Genomic DNA, 23,103 nt, shown 5'->3' with positions numbered 1-23,103 from the left:
CGGTCACCAACAAGCAGAAACTGTAAATATTGTATTGTATTTTCAAAACCCCGCTCTGACCTACTGAGAAACGTCCACAATGTGGATCATGGCCGGATATGCAATACATAATGTTGCGTTCGCTTCGCAGCACCAACGGGGAGGACAGAGAAAAGCCAAACTGAAAGCATGAGCTACGCTCCATCCACCGCACCGAGACGATGGCACTTGAGCGTGTTTACATCGTGGACGGATAGCCATCGTTTGGACCTACCCTTGACGGAAGACACTCTCTCCCGTACATATTATTTCGGTCTTGTATTTTTTTTCTAGGGAAGGCCATGTTGTACACAGCTACAACATACCTTCAACAGACATATTCAGCAGTTCAATAATGGAGCATCAATGTAAGGAAGAAGGCCAGGACGGCGAGGTCATTGCGATGTGTTGTAACTTTCGTAGTCGATCGAATAATATCGTACCCAGCACAGAGAGAAATAGACAAAGCAAGTTGTCAATAATAATTTAATAAATCGATAATATCATTCTAGCGGCTGGTTGTTAGATTTTGCTTTCGGATGACAATCACGGTACCGTAAGGTGGAAAAAAACGAATTATGGAATTATAACACTCCTATCGCAAAACAACACAGCATGTTCAATTCCTTAATTCAATAGAGTAATTTATTTCCGTGCACCTTGTGCAGTATATATCGTTGATGACAAAACAGAGACATTTCCGTCCGCGGAAGACAGATACAAGAGAATCTCTCTCCCCTATTCCTTTTCCAAAGTAACCAATTATTTTCATTCAATCTTTTGGCGATTATGTTGAGTCTTACAGGTTTCTTACAAATGTCTTAGCATACTGCCCAGATTCTGGGGAATGAATTGCTCTTTTCGGTATTAGGTTCACACAAGCGACATAACTCTCGTGAGATAAATTGTTAACTTTATGCCAAACGTATCGTATTGTAGTGTTGCAGCAATGCGTGCGTAAGTAAAACAAGGCAACGTAACTTCCATTGTTGCTGGTAATTAATATTTTAAGTATCTTTAATGTAAACGCTAAAAAATGTTCCTTTCTTACAGTAGCTAGCTGCGGCATTACATTCGAATGTGATGAGAATTTTCTGTTTACCGATGACACAGCTATAAAAGCCAATTGGCAATTAATGCATACGATTGATTAACATTCTAACACAATCAAGATATGAGCAAATCGGTAAGAACATTCGGTGTTAGTTTTATCCTGGCAAGATAGTACAGCAATACATTTGCATGATGATTCATGGTAATATTTTAAAAGATCTTTTCAAATAAAATAATAAAATCATAATATTAAAGACAATCGCATGAGATTGATTTTAGTAACGATGGGTTTTAAACAGATGCCTAATTTATTTTGTTTTGTATTTTTTCTCATTTGTTCTAAAATCATAGGTGTTAGGTAAAATAATTCAATATGTTCTATGAAAGAAGTAAATTAAAACGTGAAACAAGAAACTGTTTAACATGTAGAATACTAATCTAAAGAAAGGAGTTATCATTATTAAAGAAAAACATGTTACATATACTATTGATTGTACGGCAAGGATTGATTATTAATAGTTCAGATTCAAAACATATAAAACATTATTACAATCCGTCATGGGTAGGATTCACAAATTAAGTTGCCTATTTCATTTGCACTGTTATGAAATTTGTCGTCAATGTTACGTTCTGAGATTATTGGGTGTTGTAAAAAGTCTGCAAAATGCATTTAAATGCTCTCGTGTAAAGACGGACGGTGTTCAATATTTGTTACAGATAATTAAGAACGAATACAAAATAAGATAATGAAGTCAAACTAAATAAACACAAACATATATCCTACTACTATCGCCCTTTCGCTAGCTGCCTAAATTATGAGTTAAAATCCTATAAGAACACATTGCTATCGATGTCTTTTCTCTCGAGATTTTTTCTTAACTTTAGCACACATTAATTCAAATGCCTTGCGTATGTAACGATGCAAATCAAACAAATTGTGTTCCCGCCTTATCGTTTCGCACCATTTATGGCGATATTATGCTGAAGTATTGTCATCAAAAACGATTTCTCCGGTATGTATCTATTCGTCTGTATCGGCCTCCTCTTTGGCGGTCATGAACATTTTCTGGCAAAATTGCGTTACCTGCGCTAGGGCGTCGGTGAACGCTTTCGGCTTATGCTTCCAGGCTACTCCGATGTAGTAGACCGGAATACCGGCCAGTGTCAGTGCGACGCCCATGCCAACTTCGTATGGTGCCACGTAGCAGGGTACGATCAACAAAAATGCACAGATGATGACAAACAGCGTGGGCACCCACAGTGGTACCCGTATTGGCCGATGAATATCGGGCCGGGTGTAGCGGAAGTATAGAACCGCACTGACTGACAGCATGATGAAAAACGATTCGACGATACTGCTGTAGGTGATAAGGACATACACGTCGCTGATAAACAGATACAATAGCGATAGTGCGCACTGTAAAGACAGCGGAAAAGAGAAATAGGCACACAATCAACAAACGTAACAAATGCTATTGATACGGGAAAGACGATCGCCCCCGGGGGAACATTTTCCTCAACATTATGGGGATACTGTATGCTCACCAGAAACACGAGTGACGGCATTGGCGTGAAGCGGTTGACATTGATATGAGACAGAATTTCTGGCATGTGACCATTGCGAGCACCCACGAAGCACATGCGGGACGATGTCATAATGTGCACGGAAAGCCCCCCGAACGCGGCTATAGCCACCAGGATAGGCATCACGAACGACCCATAGCTCATGGCTCGTTGGGCAAACGTCTACGGGAACACAGCACCAGGGACGCCCATTCACCAAATCAATCGAAAGAAGAGAAAAGAGAGAAGAAAAGGGATCAAAAATAGCAGACTTAAGTCGGCATTTTTTTTACAATCCAACAAGGATCAACCGTGCTAGATGCTACATCTGCCACATTTTGTTATAATGGGGAAAAAACAAACGTTTGAAGATTAATACTCGAACTTACCACGGCAATGGCGTCGGAAGCTATAATAGCTTGGGGCGTCAGGACAGCCACATACGCCATATTTGCCAGCACATAGATGGCCGTCACCAGGGGCAGGGAAATATAAATCGCCCGGGGTAGATTCTTGTACGGATCGCGCAATTCCTCGGTCATGAAGTTAAGGTAATTCCTACAGATTGAAGGAGATTTGGGTTTGGTCGATTAATGCCATTGAAACACACATTGGGAACAGGAGGACAGGCATTGGAATAGCCTGGGGCCTTTGCACACTCACCAGCCAGCGTAGGAGAAGATGCCGGAGTAGAAGGCGACCGAGATTTTACCCGGATCAGTTTCCGTACCATCGAACGCGTTCTCAAAATTGTCCATACCACCATCAGCTAGCGCCATCCAGACGATGCCAACCACTATCACCAGCACCAATGCACCGATCTTGGTGAACATGAACACGTTTTGCATCTTAGTCGTCACCCGCACGTCGTAGGCGTTGATATAGGTAAGGGCGCAGATGGTAACGGCAGCAAATAGCTGCAAACCTATCGTCGGTACCGAACAACCAGCAGCGAACAGTGGTTGGAATACGTAACTTGCAAACGTTAGTCCCATGATCGCATTTGTGCTCGGACTAGATCACCAGATCAGGACAGTAGCACAAATCATAAAGAGATTCGGAAGGAATGGACCGAAATCCAAGGACATCCAGCAGATTCAGCAGTAAACGACAAGAATAAGAAATTCTACGATTAAAATCCATGTTAACTAATTTTCCATTACGGATCGAGGATCGCAACTCGTTAGGATATCTTGTCGCGCAATACTTGGGACTGATTGGTAGAGCAACTTCAAGATTTTAAGCTATATCTAACGCACGATCCTACCACCCGAGGTCGACAGGTTGCTGCACACTTACACAAATATCACAGTTGCGTCCCATAGGTACAGAAACGCTGGCAGAGGCCCGTAAGCTTCATAGATGTAAGCGTAATCTCCACCAGACTTGGGAATGGCCGTCCCTAGCTCTGCATAGCAGAGTGCACCGATCATTGACAACACGCCGCACAACACCCAGATCACGAGTGACGTTCCAACCGATCCAACCTCTTGCAGGACGCCCTTGGGCGAAATGAAGATACCCGAGCCAAAGATAATGCCCAAAATGATAGCGACACCTTCCAGCAATCCGAGCGATTGCTTCATTTTCACCTTATCCTGTTCCGGAAGGCCGGACGATGATGCTTTATCGGTGGATGCCATCGTACCCGCACCATCTTCCGTGATGGAACCGAAATCGGTTGCGACCGAACCTACGCTAGGCGATACCAGATTGTCTTCCGTCGGAGAGTGCAGCTCCAACACTGCGTTTCGTTGCTTCAGCGGCATCGTGTCGACAACTCGCGGACACTATGACTTGCAGGCTCAGGACTCTTCGGTGGAACGAGAGAAAATGAAAACAAATAAATTAACAAAACAAAAACCATAAACATATACGCACGATAGCTAAAGTTTCGCTGCAACTGTGGGACAGGTTGTGTGTTTCTGTGTACTGTGCGGGACTTAAAGAGAAAAAAAGGAGAATTCACTAGTTCACTATTCCTGGGTAGCAATTCGCGACGAAGAACATTGTTATGAATAACACGGAATGAATGTTGATCAACAAAAATGTTAACGTTCCACATACAGCAACACCATAATGTGCAGCACACGAACCTACCCGTAACGTAACTCAGACTCAGAAACTGTAAAGATCCACCGAAAGTTATACTTCTGACAAATGTGCCCATGCATCACGAGAGCATCGCGTCTACTACGAGCGTCGTCACATACTTTCTACGTTGTTTCATCACGCATCCACGGACACGCACTGAAACCCCAAATTCCGGCACTTAATTTGATAATTGCTCGCTAATCTTTCGTGTCTAGCGTAACTCCCGCCCAGATCAATGGTAAGAACTCGACACGGAACACATAAAGGCGAACGATTCTAGAGGACCTCGACCTTCTGCTTGAACCGTATACACAACTCTTCTTTTCCTGTGTCACCGTCAGATGGTGATGTCCTTGTAGCTTATAGCTTATCTGCAGCATGGATTATACGCGTTTGGACGACTTACAAATAACATACCACAAAGTGGAAGCCAGAGAAGAAGCTGCCAGCAATAACTAGAGCACCGTCTGATTTCAACGCGGATGTACAGACTGACAGGTTGTAAAAATAATAATATTCCACACCTTTACACGCGAGAAGTATCGCTCACACTGCAATTGCCAATGGAACGATAAAACGATGTACCAGCAACTGACCGTCAGTAGGAACATTATTGAACTTCACCATTAAGTGGTGCTAAACAGAAAGATGACAATGTTTGTTTCTACAACTGATTTCTATCTAATTGATATGATCAAAGTTTCCTTGAGTCACTGGACGGTCGGCCACTCAACAGGGAGTTCGTTCATGTCTTCTTCTCAAATTCGACAACACAGCCATGTTTGGTCAAACATTATAGCGGTGGCAGTTTTTCGTGGTTTGTTAAAATGTGCTACGCCCCAAACTTATGCAGAAGGCTTCCACTTTCTCGATAGACAAAGCAGTCGGCGGGAACAATCTGTGCGCAAACATGCTTCGTGTGCCATGGAAGCAGTGAGCGAGAACATCCAAGGTTCTCCGATTCTCCAGATCCACTCGGTAGGACAAGCAGTACGCACGGGAAAAGGGTGTGCTAATTGCAATTCCACTGAATCATACACAATTTCTATTTGCCGCATAATTTGGCGAGTCAACTGATAATTTGGTTATCGCTCGGTAGCTAACGACGTACCGAGGAAGGATGAATGAAGGCGGCAGGATGAATGTACGTCGCGTAGCGATTAGGAAAAAGCATGTTGCTCGATTGTTTATGGGTCAAATACAATTTCAAGATTATTTACTTATTTCTGGTCTGGTTTCAAGACGTTTCCGTAGCGAATGTATTGGGTAGGAAAAAAAACCTCACACAACATGTTTACATATAGAGCGATTTTTTTAAAAATAGTAAAACATAATACAAATTGTTTAATAGATAAATCAAACAGTATGATTTTATCACTGCTATCACACGTACATCTAAAACAATCTTCTGTGTACACAAATGGTTTCACTGCTGGTTGATCGCACACTGATGGAGTCAATTAGGAAAGTAGAAGATTGGACGATGCGAATATGGCTTTGACTTGAAAATCATACCACAGTTGAGATGGCCTTTAAGCTGAACAAACTGTATAGAAACAAATATCACATAGTTCAATATCAATACGCCGAGATGACGTGTTCATACTCCAGTAAAGCGTGAGTGGATCAATTCTGTACCAATTAAAATGTTCAGCCACTTTCGTCACACTCGTGGGCGTTATAACGAACTGAGTGCATTGTGATCTCCAATTAAAGCCACTTTTTGTCTCCGTTGAGTGTGCTTCATCAGTGTGGCAAATGTTTGGATGGGAATCACCATTAGTATGCTGCTATTAAGCTTATACTGCACACTGTTAAAGTTCACAACATCAATCATATTTCAAGCCAACAATTGAATGGTGGCAAATATTTATTCTTTGCAACATTAAACAGCTATCATCTGAAGAGCAAAGGCAAAGAGAATACCAACACGGAACGAGAGTAAGATTTATTTTCTTGTGTTGCTTGGTGCTTCATGGTCGCTGCTAGCGCTTACAGCTCCACTTCAAATAGTGCTGATCCGTCCCGATTGCAGTGCCGTTCAATTCTTTGCTCCTAACTGCTTTATCCATTGCGGGAGAGCAGACGGTAAATAGGACAAGGCTTTCTCCATGACCTGTTTTTCATTGCTTTGGTTCATGTTTTTCTTCGCTGACAAATGATTCACCGTTCTTCCCGGGGAACAACATGCCGCCGAGCCAATTGCTGGGTGATTAGGAGAAAGGCATATGGCAAAAAAAAAACTCTTCGTAGAGAGCGTTGGAGTGTGTTTAGATTTATGCGTAACATTCAACAGTGACGCGTTTGGCAGCTTCCCAGCATGTGCGATTATCCGTAATTCTCCTTCATTGCGGCTCCGACCCAACCTACACCTACATGGTCGGTATGCTACCGTAATTAATTGATTTATTCCTCGGTTCTATGTGGAGTGAAACCGAGGCGATGAAATGGAACGCACCGCGTCGTTCACACCCTATACAATGATCACCGGATGCATATGTCGAATCAGTTTGGTTCCTCCGTGCTCTATAGTTTTGCAAATGTATTTATGCGCATTTTGCACGACCATCATCCCTGTTCCCTTGTCTCGGTGATATCGAACCGATGAAAGTGCAACGCGTTGGGTAATATGAGAATTGCAAATCCACCTTCTACTCAAACAACCACAATCCTCCTGCACTGCAGTACCGTCGTCTATTGCTTCCACCCGCCGCCCGACACCGTTGCATCCAATTATTCCGGAATGCACCAGCAAATCGGCAAACAAATGCATTTTGTTGCAACAAGCTACGCCTTCAACCACGGAACGAGCAATCGATGCTACACACCATTGATCAACAAATCTCGACATCAGAGTCCTTGTGTCCACAGCAGCACAGCTTCCGTCCACCATTCGGGTTCCTTCCCGTGCACCGCGATGATAACTATCGATGCAGCTCAACGGTGCAGTTATTTATTGCCGACTTAATTGCTGAAGTCATTATCATTGATTTTATTTGCATGCATTTATAATGTGCCTCTGTGTAAGTGAGATTTATCGAACGGCAAGCGGATGGCATGATCGTGTCAACACACTGCGAACGGGCATCGAAGCATTGCCGCGAATGGCACCTTACCACTTTGGAGGCATTATTTATCCTTCGACAATGGACCGTAAGGACCTGAAGGAGCACACGAAATCAGTACCATGACCTATTGACTTTGAACAACAGGGAAGCATGGTGGGGCTGTTGTTTTACCGCTTCATGTTCGATCGCTTTTCGATTCCTTCCGATATGGATATATTTTTTGTCGTTGTAATTTCGCGGGATAAATAACTATGACGAGGGTTTTGGTGTTAATGCTAATTATTCTCGTTTGTTGAACCACCCATGGAATCGTAATGAGCAGTTATAAAAACACCCTTTTTTACCCATATAGGAAAAAAAAATCATCTTTTCCTTTCGTAATGATCGTACTGGGTCATGTTGGAATTTCTGGATGACTAAAATAACCAGAAATTAATTCTGGTTCAGAGATAATAACTCTCGCTCAGCACTTTGTTACTAATAAAAAATACTATTGTTTGTATCAGTGAAATATCTTATTGCCTATATAATATACCTGATTCTGCTCTGAATTGATCACAGTGATGGAAGTGATGGATGGGTCTATCTGCGAACGAGAAAAAGAAAAACTTTACACACTTTTAAACAATGCAAGTATTAATAAAGACTGTTACGTTTTAAGGCTGAATTTGAAACCGTTCACATTAAAAACAACTTCTAAATTACACATTGTAACATAACGAATTTTTATTATTTGTTTAAACGAAAAAAATTTCCTTACCATTTTTACTATTTTACTTTTATATTTTTTGTGATATTGCTGATCAGTAGGGTTATATCAGTTTGTTCAAAAACTGGCAGCATTTTCAGTCTGAGTAAAAAAATGTATTCAGTACTATTTGTAAAACTCCAGAGTATGCGACAAGAAGTATTGTTTTAGTATAAATAACTTACTGGAACAATAAAAATTGTACTGTCATATAACTTAGTGCATTCAAAGTACTTCAAAATACTTCTCAGACTTAAAATTTTTTTGTAGTTCGACATTACACTCCGATATTTGAAAATTTGTTCGTAATTGACACGGTGCATTATCTATTCCGGAACTTGATGGTAATCTACAGAGGCCTTGGATATATCATAATCATCTGCTTGGTTTACTACACGACAACAACAGCATCAACGTCATCGCCAGCATCATCAGGATTGCGTACATGATGGGATCCGATGGGATAATTAAAATGTAAAACAGCGGGGAATCCTGCAATGCCACCTGCTATCTGCTTCTGTCCCAGGACAAAGCTATGTGAAATGCGAAATGCTATCCTGACAAACCTCCATACTCAAGTCGAAGCTGTGTTTGACTAAGCGAAAGCCCTGTAGCCAAGTCTGTCAGCATCAAACAACGGAACGGATTTACGTCAATCTGGAAAGCCGTGAGTGACATTCCTTACCTAACAGTGGAAAAACACGATCCATACGAGCATAGAGTAGTTTATTCCTTCACACCGTTGCACAGCACCTATCGACAAGATGATGCCCCAAATCGACCCGTCAAACGCAGATAGAAGTGGACGGTTCTTTCCACTGTTGTACCAGTGTGCTTGCCACGAGGTCGTTCCATTTCAAAATGAAATCCACCAAAAAACCGTACAACCCGATGCGTGATGGTCGACAACCATCGTACGGAAAATCTCTGCAAACCACTGGAAAAAGAGCTTTTCACTGGCCCAGTCCAAACAGTTTTGTTCGCGGTTGACACCACGAAGTAATGCTCTAACTGTCAACCCGGCATGATCGCGGTTATTTCGAGCATGGCAGTGGGGCTCTGTGGTTGTTATGAGCGATACCTTCCCGTCAGTTGTATGATGAGTGGATGTATGCACCGTAATGCACCGTCGATTCTGTCCACAATAGTGTGCTGTCGCCAGATATTCCTATCCGCATGAACTTTAACCATCTTTTGGGCAGAATGCGTAATCCAGCGTTATGGGAAGCAGAAAATCTGCACAGAGAATCACGATAACATCGTGCATTTGGAAATGAAAATGGATCACATGTCGGCCACATGGACGCATTCATTTGGATATGACGAATAGCGAAAAGCTGCATCGATGCCTATAAGAGGATGGATTGCAGTTCTAAATGAAACTCTACATCTTACAAGTGATCTCAATAAGGCAAAAATTCAACATCCTATTGGCTTTAAATAAAAAAAAAGTCGAATCAATTGAAATATTGTTCAGTTACCAATAAGTAATGTTATTCTACATAGAATTTCCATTAAAAATAACTTCGATATAACATAAACTGGGGCGGCCCGGTGGTGCATGTGAAAAACGGCGCCCGTCCACACGGCAGGGACCGGGTTCAAATCCCATCCAGACCGTCTCCCCGTAGTATGGACTGACTATCCTGCTACGTGGTAAAATAAGTCTTGATACGGCCAGGCCGTTCTAACCGAGCAAAAAAAAATAATATAAACTATAACAAGTTGTCTTTGTGAGTAATAAATTGACTTCTCAGCATGTTCTAACTTTGCCTCTCATTACTTTGCCAGTATATGGAAAAAAGTGTCGATACCCCGCGGATCAAATAGCAAACATCATCTCGTGCGCACACGTGTCAGCTATTTACTGGAACGCTAGCATTCAAGGGTAATTTCCCGGAATATCGTTATTTCGCGCTTGTTTCCCAGTGTTTATATTTCCACCTCCGAGTACCGGCTGCTGCCAAACGGCGCCCATCAAAACGGAATTAGATTATCGCATTGCTCTTGTTGGGGAATTTTGGCATCTGGCAAACAGTTCTCCCATGTTTGTGATATAAAATTCAAGGCCATGAAAAGGTCACAGGAGATAAACAAAAAAAAATTATGTGGTAACACGTGTGACCGAACCCATTCGCTTTCGCACCGTTCTATGCGGCACGGTTCGCATCCTATTGAATATATAATTTTCTCAAATAATTTTATTCAACATATAAAAATCAAAGTGTTTGATGTTCACTCTAATCTTGCAAACACTCTACAAAGCATTAGATCGACTTTATAGCACGTTCAATGAACAGAACATATATTGATGGTAATATCTTGCCTTTTCCAGGCAGGGTGTGTGTTCCAAGTGTACAGAATAAACAGAGTGCGGACCAAAAAGTACAAATAACCTGAACAGTTCACCTTAACCTCACTCGGAAGGTAAACTGTTGTGTACACACTTAGCGCACACACACGCACACAGCATTACTGAAGGGCACAAGGGCGGACACACATCAATAGACCACGGTACCTTTCCGACCTCCATCAAATCTCCACCACCTTCACCGTACGTGCGCAACAACAACCCCGGCTAGCTATTCCGATGCCAGGGCATTCGATTCTCCAATCGTCATAGAAGCGCAAAAGGGCTTTTGCTAGTCCGGTGTAGGAAGCGCGGGCGAACACGCGTTTGCATACCCTCCTCCTCCTCCTACTCCCCCCAGTGCGCATAGCGAAGAGAGATGACCTCGACCTGGTGGTCTTTTTTTCTCTTTTCCCTGCCCTACGGCAACCTCCCCGTTGGGAACAACACTCTCCGTTGGCGTATGTTACTGTGTTGCTCTGTCGCACTAGCGGACTGGGAGTTGGAAACCTTAGCACTGCAACCCTGAACTATATAGTCGGTGGAAATGCCATCAGCACCGTTTAGTTCGTCAATCGTAGCGTTCATTTGCACTGCAATGGTATACACACGTGTCTCCTACCTTCCCTACCCCTCATTGGGGATGATCGTTGGGCAGTGTGGCCAGCAAGGCATCATCTCTAGTTACATTGACGTAGTCAGTGAGAGCAAGCGTTCCAAAAACTACACCAAATGTTTGGATAATAGATTCTGGCAGCAAGAGCGAAAAAGTGTGTACAAGAGTTGAGGTACATAACAGTGTGGGTTTCAAGATTCGTGAGTTCCTTCGTTCACTCAACTCAGTTTACGAGGTCCTTTTTCGAAAAAAGTTTTATTTTTCCTTTTCAAGCAACTGAAGTTTGATGTTCGTCGTGCTCAGTAATAATTGAACAAATGTTTTGTCCCTGGAACTAAATGTTAGGTAGCTGGATCACGATGGCGTTGATAGAATCAATAAAGAGTTAGATGTTTCATACTCTGTTGTAGCGATATTGCAGGTACCGCGTTAAGTTCGTGCTAAAAGTATTGAAGAATATTTGAAGAACTACTTTAAATATTGTGTCATGAATGTTTTTGGAGTTGATCCATGAATGTTTTTGGAGTTGCATCTCCTAGTTTCCTTTATCTACACTTCTAGAGATATTAAAAAGAAAACTTCGCGGGAACTAATTATTTATTTTAAAGGTTAGCTAAACTACACTCATCTACAGTGACTCAACATAAACTCGGTTACTACTTTATGGAGTTGCTACATATACTTCACATCTTGATGGTGGGAGATAGTATAGCAATGGTGACCCTCCCCCCCAACACCAAATGCAATGAATACAACGGAATGCTCGAACCACAGATGGGCGATAGGAAATATGTTTGATTGTTTGCATATGCACGCCCCGTGCACTGAAGCATGCTCCACTTTAGTTGATGTAGGTTTTCCGGATCAAGGATTTAACTGCACACACTGGTGGTTGGCATGAAAGAGCGAAACCAATGTCACACAACCAGCAAACACTAACGAGTTGACGGAGTGGGGAAATTTATAATTCATACCATTGTTAATTGCGCTTCATTACACCAACGGGACCGAGACAAAACGAGACGCGTGGTACCAACATTTCCTTTATCGTAGGTAAGCGAAATGCAAAGCAAAAAGCTGTCAAGTCGTTAGAAATGTAAATTGGTATGATGAATTATGATGCTATTTGCTGTAGCAACTTCATACTGTTCTACATTAAATGCTTCTCTTGCTCTAAAATACTACTTTAGGAATTATTATGAACGGTATAAGTAAACTATCATAGAGAATCGTTTGAGCTTAGATATGCCATACTACATTCATACTTTAAAAATATACCAAGCGGTTTACTATAGTATAGACTTTAATATATATTTTTTATTTTGCTTTAGTTGATTTTAGGGAAATAATTAAAATAAAACAAAAAGACAACGGCAACAAAGAGAATACAACCTAAAGCATAGACATTAAACCTTTAAGTAGTAATCTGACACAAAATAATAAAATGTTAGTCAAGCATTCGTACCACATGGTTCCGCATTGGTAGCTTCATCGCGTCTTGTCACAGAGCATGTCAACCGAATTATTGTCCATTTAGATAAACCTTGACCCGTATCTGGAACGGCTAGCCTCGGTGGAATCATCCCCTAGCCGTTTGGTTCATGTCCATCAAACAAAAGGGTGCAAGGACAAATTTACCATAAACGTAATGATCGTATCGCACGCAACGTCACCAACAGGCAAAGTTAGTAACAGTAGCATACAACTCAAGTTTCATTGAACTTTCAAAGCTTCAAGCGAAACTGTAATGATAAAATGTATTTCCTATAACAAAAAAAAACCAAAGAATGACAAAGCAAGGAAATATGACCGTACGTGTTAGCAAACTATTAAAACCCATACTTTTCGATTAAAACACGTGCCCCAGATGAAATGGGAGCGTGATAAATTACACGCAATTAATCATTAACCGGAAATAGAATACATCGCACACGCTAATAGCCGAATTCCATATAACATGGATGAAACGATAACAATGGTTTGATGTTTATTGAAATAAAGATTTCTTTTTTTTCCTTCCAAATATACAACAAGAAGTTTATTCTCCAATACAGTCCTTTGAATAGCGATATTCTCACTATATCTGAATATTAGCTTTTTTATTCTAGAAACGCTATAAATCAAGATTCAAAATTCAAAAACTTGACCACTACTTGTTTTACAATTAAAACTACAGCATCCTCAGAGACAGGCGATATCTTTTCGATAACTTCCAGTGTACGTTGATCGTAAATTACACCCACCCACGGGACGCGTGTCCACCGTTAAGGTGACCATTACCAACAATAATTAACATGAATGGTCAGCTCTCAAGTCGTTATGTCTGCAATGATCGCACAATGAAGTTTATGACAACACGAATGAATCACTGACCAAAAGTGGAAGTTGCGTACGAGCGACTCAAGAAATTCGCCACAAATTTATTGAACCAAAACTCTATCCACCAGAAAATGTCACAAGCAGTGAATCACTCAATTTTTATATTGAAAATAAACGCCAAACCACCTAGTAAACCTTGTTTTGACAAAACGAGAAAAGGAACAAAATTGGTGTGACTAACCGCACGCAATATAAATCAATTTTTGAAAAGTTTAGTTAGTAAAATTTAACCCGTGAAAAGATATACGTAGAAAAGTAATGTACCTATCAGTATCTATTCGAAACATAATTAAAAAAATATATGATTATAAAATATAAATAAAATAAAAAATATATGATTCGCTCTTAGCTTACTATTGTATTTCCCAATGTAACTGGGAGTAAACACTACAATTCGAGTTGTGACAAATTTTCTATATTAATGAACCGTTGACATATGGTTATAGCGTTGACGTTGTATCAAACTATTATACGTATCAGACAGTAAATTGTTTCACAGCTTTTCCCATACATATTTGGAGCATCGGTGACAACAATGGCAAGGCGTCACGGAGGCGTTCAGGGGCGTTTAAGTAGCATAAGCATCCAGTGCAGACAGTCACCAAAAACCAAAAAAAAACCCATGAACGCCAAACACACCAGGAGGAGCGGTTGAATTAAAAAATCATTGACCTAGTCTCAGCCTCAATGGCACCAGGCAGCAGTCCCCCTGACATTTTTCGTCGCGATCGTTTAGGCCACGATCTCTTCGGTCGTCTTTTTTCGACAGGTTGCACCGAACTCGACAGCAAACACGCTGGCGGCCGGCCTGAGGCCACGGCACGAGTCCAAGGCACTATCGTTTCATATTTCCTTTCGCACGCGAGCTCCATTTAACGAACGTGGACCTGTGGTGCAGTGGCCGATGGTTGTGGCGGCAGGTCATTGCTATATCATGTCGCCTGTTAAGTGAGTGTCCAAATTATTCTTCTCTTTTAGTGGCCCGTAAGCAAACGGAGACGAAATCAAAATGCACCGTGTCGCGTAATGGAGTGAAGAGATTAATCAAAGAACCAGTCGCCGGATCGACTGCGGCTGAGTTAATGTTTTTTTTTGTAGAAACGAAAAATGTCCTTAAAATCAAACACGTAGGAAAAAAAATTAAAGAGCGAATGAAATAGATAGCGAAACGGTAACCTTTCAACGCTGCATGGGAACTATCCAATTTGTGGTGGTATACTATCAAATTAATAGACATCATTTAGCGACTGAATGCGATTTTGGAAGATCGTTGCTATTAATGTTACTCTCTCTTTTCCCTGAACATGTGCGTCACTAGTTTCGATCGGTCATCTACTGATGGTTGTAGCTATGTTCGATCAATAAGCAGCAATTTCTAAAAGAAAAAATAATTAAGGAAGAAGCAATGAAATATAATGTTTCCCCGAGTTAGTATCAGAAGACGAGGGAAATCTTTTTTTAAATAATAAATTAAGCTTACTAAGGGGCGACCAGGTGGTACATATGATAAACGACACTGGTTCCACACGACAGAACCGGGTATCAAATCCCATCATGAAACTGTGAACGCAAATGAAACTAAAATATTTGTGTGTTTACATAATGTAAACTTAGTAACTTATTCCATTTTGTAAAAATATATATTTTATTTTTCATAGATAGACTTATGGGAAAACATTCCGTGTGCGTATCGAGAAGTAAACGGAAATGTCAATTTCGATGAAAACATTACACATTGTAACCTGAAACGTGATTGATTATCTTGATTTGATCGCAATCCTATCCCTATCGATCGCGGTTGGTAAAGTGATTTGTTTTGCATAAGATTTTCCCTTGATTGACTAAACCAAGAATCTATGAAATGGCCGACGCAACGATACGATCTATGGAATAGTAAAGAGCTGCCGCTTCTTGCATTGTATTCAGCAGTTGGCTGGTCAACCGTGCGGATACTCCTAGGAAACCAGTAACCGCAATGTTAACCTCGCGTTTGACCCACGCAATAGACCGTTTAGTAAACGACTACTTGCGTTTGATGTGAATGCACTTCACCTAATTGACTCTCGAATCGCAACAGTGCAAACTGCCTGCTAACTGTCTCTCGACTGTTTTACCGCGATTGGACCAATCCAATCATATGCCGGAAGCATTCCATCCGAAATTGGGGCCATTGCAAGCATAGGGTTTGTGGGCGATTACTGCAATTGCAAGCATCTCGCGTACCAAGCACCCGGGAAAAGACTCTATTGAGTCAACAAACAGGGTAAAGGTACTCGTTGCTATCTCAGCGTGATTTAAGCAGAAACGTATAATAATCGCTACGAGACAGAATAATTCGATCTTTACTTTTACATGCGAGGCGGGACCAAATTGGCTACTGTCTTGTTTGAACTACTTATTGAACGGAATTTTAGGTTTGTGTAATGTTACAGGGTTTATCGTAAAAAAATCGTTAATCGAGGCTTACAATGAAAAATTAAATTTACCATTAAAATAAAATTAATCATTTGAAACAATTAATGCTAAATATAAAACATAAAATATTTAACAGCTGTGAAATAAAATGTGAAAGTGCAATAATCGTTAAAAATAAAACATAACTTCACATACGAGCAGATCAATTAGCTCTTTTACTTATCTCAACACATCCTAAATCATTCCTGAACTGAAGTGTTTAATGGCAATAAAATCGCTCCAACTACCCTGCAACGCCCTGTCTGCGGGGGCACGCGCATTCAAAGGAGATCTTTCGCGTGGGTGGCGCGTGCCAGACTGCTGGCTCAACCTGAACAGAAGCATGTAATGCGCCAATCTGCACACAATCCCTTCCCACCATCACCTTTCTTTCTGTTTCATTTCTACGTTTTGACTTTAAGCCTTCGAACTAACAGCATCGTTCGGTGATCTCAATGTTAGGTCGATTTCAAAATAACTGATTTGAATGTAGAGGGAAAAAAAGTAGAATAAGACAAGCAACACATCGGCGCAATGTGCATGTGGCTTGCAAAGCCGTCCAATATCTATCGTAATAGCTACAATGAGGCTGACTGGCCAGTGTAGTAGGGCTTTCCACACCAAACCTATCCGTCGGAACGGGTGCAACGTAGCAAAAGATTAAATGCACCAGTGGCATTTGCTCCCAGCGATCGGAAAGCGCTTTTTGCTTACTACAAACCATTCTGGAGCGTAAAATGCATCGCTATGGCGCTACCGTATTCGAATCGAGCAATGTTGCAATGTTGATTGATTGAAATGCACATGCACTTGGAAATGGTTTACGGCCCTTTTTGGCAGCGGATTATGCTACCGCCATACAGCGCAGAAAGGAAAACGGAGCCACACGTTTCCTGGTCGCTGCATAATTTATCGTACATCGACACACATCTGGCCAACCACTCAGGCAGATTTTTGATCCCATTGTGTGTCGTTTGGGTTTAAATTTGTAGGTCTAATCATGTTAATCGCAATGGCTGATGTCTAATATTTGCGCCAACCGCCTGACTAATTGCGACTTGTTGCAGCACTAAAGTAATGTTTGCGGACATAATTATGTTGGTAGTTGTGAACTGACATTTGCTAGTGACTGTGACCCAAACTGTGCTTCAAATAATTTTGCATCAAAGCATTATTGGTACGATCATTAAGTATACTTCCCTTGGCTTGGATTTAAATACGTCAAAAGTGTAACTCAACGTACCTGTTACATATTGGTTTTTCTTAAGTAATGATCTTGTTTAACATAATTAGTACATTTTCTAATTCTTGCAGCAATTTGTGACACTAAAACCTCAAATACAATAGGTTTTGGAGGACACTTTCCATTTCTGGCTTTCCCTTACTTTGTTTTATCCGCTCTTCTGCATACGAGAGTACGGTCTAGATGGGATTCGATAAACGTTCCTGTTGTGTAGAACAGATGCCTCTATCATATAAACCAAAACCCATGCTCATGCTCATAACCGTTCTATTCGAGTAATGACTTCTTCAGTACGACTTCCAAAATGTGTTATGAGGATCAGCCGAACAGTACAGCTAGTTAGTGAAAATACCAAAATTGTTTGGAATGATTTTGTAAAACTGATTGCATGATTGTAAAACTTTACTTCAATACTCACAGTGAACTCATAGTTGTCGAAACAATTTCCGACAAGACGTTGCTCAAAATTGAGAGGAACACTTGTGCACAGTGTTTAAAACATTTCAAGGAACTTTTTCCCACACGGCAACCTGTATATAATATTCAACATATTTCTAATTTAGCAATACGTAAGGTAAATAATGCATTTCATGATACTAAAATATGTTTTCTCTCCAATGCATCTATCGAAAACAGTTGTGACCTGAATCAGTAAAATGAAATGAGGACGAAATTAGCTAATAAGATCCGTATTTCTGACGCACGGAAACGGAATGTTGTCATTGGTAACGCACAAATTTTCATATTTGTCCCCGATTGACATGTGACGATTTTTAAGTATCTGCGTTGCGTTGTTTATGTTCCGAAGCAGCGTTTATTTTCAAGATGCCCATGGGATACATACATAATAAGTCCCTTTCTTACAAGTGTGATCATTAATGGTAAACAGCCTTGTAGCAGAGATAAATAAAAACATACAAATTCCTTATTCGCTATCTCTCGCTCCTAAGCTCTACATAGCTATATATAAATGTCCTTTTTCCCCCTGGCACTGGTGATACTTCTAGTATTACGGGGATTCTCTTGAACAGCTCGTTAGTGGTTGTGGAGTGTACGTAAGTTGTGACCTATATTTTCCCAGCTGTTCATTCTGGCGCGGAAATGATGATGCCACGACACTTATGGAGATTTTACATACACATAATTTGTTCATGACAGATTCTACTGAATGGATGGAGAATTACCACCTAGGTCGGTGCACGAAACACAAACAAGGGTTATGAGAGTTGCACACTAATTACGAAAAAGCATCATTTGTAAAGAAACTGTCCACTTGTTTAGTATTCGGTATGTGGCAGTGAATTAATCTGTAACTTTTTATTGTACCTACAAGCCTGTTTCATAACTAATGCTCACCAATATCCTTAAATCAAAACTAAACAGGACATTGTATCCAAAACAATTTTTTTTATAGAAGTAAAATGAAATACTTCAGTAATACTTAACTACTTCTGCAACTTCAACAGTCGCCTCACAATAATACTAAGGAATTTCTAGCTTCACTTTCAATTGCATTAGTTTTATTGAATTTGTATGCAATTGATATGAACTATTCCCATATTCTATCGCGAATGGATCTAACTTATCCATTCCTTGGTTCTATTTTTAACCGTGATTAGTAAATTACCATGAAATTCGATTGTTCTCCTACTATTCACATTGTCATGACAATTACGATCAATTTGCAAACCTTTGCAGATGCTGTATTGTTTTTTGTTGTACGTTAGCTTCTAACAAACTAAAAGAAAACTATTGAAATAATTATCACGGTCGATAGGAATTAAGCCCGATCAGCTACTGACGAGGGAATTTTAACACATATTTTTCCCATAGTGTGCTTGTGTAAAATTCTAAAATTATAAACCACACGTGTCACTGAGACTGGTTCATGATTCCCTCGTTTTAACATATTCTTTTCTCTGTTCTAAAATCGGCAGCAAATGTGTCGAATCGACTTAAATAGGAATAATAAAAAATAAAGATAGCTAAACCATAGGCATGTCTATGTGAGCCCCCCACATATAAAAATATTCCATTTCAAATAATACTCAGCGGATGACAAACGATCCTGTGACCTGTTTTTACGTTGTACTGACACTGGTATATTCTAGGGAGAATTAAACCTCCATTCGACGATTGGGATCCGTTTGACCTAATTCCAGCAGCAATGACGAAATAACCAAATCGGAAGCTTCCCTACTTAGCTGCAGTGTCCTCGAGAACATTGCAGACAAAGTATGTCAACTGAGGTGGCTGGTATGGAGGAATCATGATTATTCTATTCGCCGTGCCGATGATGGTCCTATCAATCGTTCTTTTACATCATATCGATCCACAGTACACTGCAGTTTACAATTGAATGAACTAAACATTCTGAGTGAGCATCTAGTTTTTTTTCAGTCGATTCAGTCGACGACATACCCGCAAATCATACTATCACGATTCATTGGCATTCTTGTAGAGTTGATGTTGAGTATAGAATTTAAGTCCTCCAGACGTTTCTATCAGTGAACGTCTACCAAACAGTGATGTTTTAATTTCGCATGTAGGTATCAATATGTATCAGAATGTTTTAAACAAATCACGCCCAGCGACGAATGTTTGTTTAACAATTTAGATATGCCATGGTCTATGCTTTTTTGCATCAAAATCAAGCTGAACGCCGAGAAGCTACCTGTAAAATGGTAAAATATTTTAATTTACTTTTCATTGCGAACTAAGCAGGTACCATGTTCCAATTCCATTGCGATTGCAAACCGTTTCCAAACACACATAGTAATGTAAAACAAAGAAATACATACCACGATTAAAAGGTGAACATAAACGCCATTTTAAGGCGCATTCACATGGAACTCATCTTCCATAAAATTATTTGCACCGCGTGTCATTGCCCTTTTTGTGTGCGATTCATTTGTGCATCGTACATTTAGCACGAAGAAAGAGAAATACAGACAGATGCCAAAATCTTTATTAAACCGGTCTGAAAACGCAATGCCTCCTGCAGGGCATATGCATTCCTACGCAAAATGTGGCAAAAGCTGTGCCCACATATGCGTTCATATTCATTTATAGGAAGATTGTTTTGTAAGGAGGAAAATGATTCAACATCAAAACAAGATAATTGTTAGGTGGTTATTCTATTTATCTTACTTCCCTGGGAAAGAAAAAAGTGATGAAATTGTATCATATTCGGTGTACCTACCTTACACAACTAAAGTACAATAGATATATTTCATTTATCGTATTGCTGCCAACGGTACTATGTAGGTGAAACGTATCGTTGGCAGATGATTGGATTGCAGTTGCATTTAAGCGAAGAATGACGTGCTGCCCGTGTCAGATCGATAACATGGAAATCGATAAAATGGCACAAAGTACACAATAAAAGAAGAGCAATAAAATTAACTATCTTACTTAGTGTATTGTATCATCGATATGTTATTCCTAATGGAACCACATCATTCTCGACAAGGTTCAGTCATCCAGCACACAATTAGACGGCTAAAGAAATATAAAACCTGTAGCGAAATGGACCTTGGTACAGGCAGATATTGAACATATGTTCAACACGCTTTCTGTTTGGCGTTTTTACTGGGAGATTTAAAATACACCAGCTACATAAATAAGACGTATTTCTTTTTACTCAACCTCAAACAGGTATGTAAATAGCATCTTCTCGAATCAGTTATTCATGGTGGGTAAAAAACGTCTTATTCATTGATGATTAATTTAAGTAGAAAAGATCGTTCCCCGCACCTTAGTGATTACACATGCATTCCCAGAAATGTAATTCTCACATCACAATTGTTCGGCGACCGAGGAACAATATTAATCTTATATTTAAAACTGTCACTAAGCAATTGGTAGAAAAATTTCATCAGACACATGATATTCTAGTGTTCGATACGTAAAACATGTCAAACCGGCACCGGGCATCATCTCATCGCTGCCATGATGATAGTTGGCGCATGACCAGTAGCGATCAGGAAATATAACCTCTGCCCGCGCTAGACAAGCAATGAAACACGGCACCATGTTACCCACCATTCTCGCCAGCGAAGCACATGTAGTGCGAGGTTAGGGTTTGCTGATAGTAGCCAGACAATGGATTACCAGCTTCCGCCCTAAAGGGTTCGCTTAAGAGGTTAAGGATCAATATTATTTTCCTTTCAATACGTTGACCATTCTGACATTTCTTGTAGCAAACAAGCAATCGTTTTCGTGTTAGCTAAGCAAACAACCGCTGATTTGCCGAATCGAACATTTGCCCTCGACCCGCTTCCAGGTGACCTTCCCGCTGACAGTCTTCGTGCTATAGAGTCCTTTCTATCCGCTTTCATTCTATCCATATCCTTCTCTATCTTTCTATTTCTTTGGCACGTGCACAGTTTCTTTAAGACAAACTTTCTATGACGTCGTAATCATCGACTGACCATTTTCCATCCACGCACCATGTGCTCTTGAATATCCTTAAAAATATAATTATAACTTAGCGCGGTATGGATAACTACGATTAGTACTTACCACGAACCGTTCCTAGTCCAGTAGCCTTTGCCCTGTACAAATGTCGATTTTGTAGACTTTTCACAAGCACACAACTATTGCGGCAGTTGTTTTTGCAAGCCCCTTGGCTACACGGAGACGTTGCTATTTGCGTGAGACGTTTTTTCTTCGTAATTATACCCTTCGCCGTGGGCAGGTGATGTAGCAAACGCACAAGTAAAGAATTAAAATAAACCCCACTGTGGGGAGAACTACTGAACCACTCGATGCACCAGACGGAAGATTCGTGTTATGCGGACCGGTTGAATCAATCATCAGTACACTTTTCTACACTGCAGCAGGTTTGCCGGCCGGGCTACTATACTTTTTATCGTGCGCATCTGTCCGAGAAGAACGGAATGGTACGTTGATTTTCCCACTTCGTCGCACTCGGTTACGCACCTACGCACCCGCTACCTACCTACCTGCCCGTATACGATTGCAAAGAATTTCGCTTACTTTTTGTCGCAGTTCTGGATGCACTTTATGCCCATGGCGAACACAGAGACAGACCAACGCGATCGATTCGTGCAATTCTAAATAATACCTATAGTGAGACACTGAGCCGTCAGCTTCCTTTGATCCTTTATTTGGTGTCGTTTGTGGTGCGGTATGCCGCTGGGTAGTTTTTCTCCGTGCGATTCCACTAGCCCGCGCTTTAGAAACGCTGAATTAGGACATGAAAATGTGGTGGGCCTCGGTTAATTAAAGTTCTACCGAAAACAAACGATTCCTACAACACCATTTATAGGGTCTTCCGGAAGATGACGAGAGATTTTTTTAACGTAAATGTGTGCTCGTTTTTTCGACTTTTCCGACTATTTTTTCTGAAACACGGGCTTTGACAGGCGAATGCGTATGACAGCAGAATGTTATGAAGAGGGAACTGTCAAACGGTTAATTTTGTGACCATTTTCAACGATCCCGAAGTGTTTTATGGTCGTGTATTTTCTACGTTATGTCCATAGTGCCACA

The 23,103-nt window shown here is 40.7% G+C and overlaps 1 protein-coding gene across 7 annotated transcripts; it reads right to left on the bottom strand.

The window, feature by feature from the left end:
- Positions 1-636: 636 nt before the first annotated feature.
- Positions 637-22,988, bottom strand: LOC125760645 (Y+L amino acid transporter 2). 7 transcript variants are annotated; one of them, XM_049420992.1, is made up of 8 exons: positions 22,871-22,977; positions 22,111-22,675; positions 8,332-8,382; positions 3,934-4,447; positions 3,298-3,648; positions 3,024-3,192; positions 2,617-2,817; positions 637-2,488 (listed from the first exon to the last, which is right to left on the bottom strand). In XM_049420992.1, exons 4-8 carry the CDS (start codon positions 4,401-4,403, stop codon positions 2,093-2,095), a joined length of 1,587 nt encoding a protein of 528 aa, XP_049276949.1. In that variant the 5' UTR covers positions 4,404-4,447; positions 8,332-8,382; positions 22,111-22,675; positions 22,871-22,977; the 3' UTR covers positions 637-2,092. The 7 variants fall into 7 exon arrangements, with proteins under 7 accessions (XP_049276949.1, XP_049276948.1, XP_049276951.1 ...); XM_049420991.1 differs by having other exon boundaries at positions 22,111-22,987; XM_049420994.1 differs by lacking the exon at positions 8,332-8,382 and having other exon boundaries at positions 22,111-22,988.
- Between the last annotated feature and the right edge of the window lie 115 nt (positions 22,989-23,103).

The sequence above is a fragment of the Anopheles funestus genome, chromosome 2RL (genome assembly GCF_943734845.2).
Source record: "Anopheles funestus chromosome 2RL, idAnoFuneDA-416_04, whole genome shotgun sequence".
Taxonomy (NCBI): Eukaryota; Metazoa; Arthropoda; class Insecta; order Diptera; family Culicidae; genus Anopheles; species Anopheles funestus.
Note: the sequence above shows the minus strand (reverse complement) of the source record. Positions and strands in the feature narration are given on the sequence as shown.

What these genes read in the sequence shown, in the direction of transcription:
- LOC125760645 (XM_049420994.1), bottom strand. Translation starts at nt 4,403, where the DNA reads ATGCCGCTGAAGCAACGAAACGCAGTGTTGGAGCTGCACTCTCCGACG. An exon ending in GACGCAACTGTGATATTTGT is followed by an intron (nt 3,649 to 3,933) that starts GTAAGTGTGCAG and finishes CTGGTGATCTAG; the next exon opens with TCCGAGCACAAATGCGATCA. An exon ending in ATCTTCTCCTACGCTGGCTG is followed by an intron (nt 3,193 to 3,297) that starts GTGAGTGTGCAA and finishes TTCAATCTGTAG; the next exon opens with GAATTACCTTAACTTCATGA.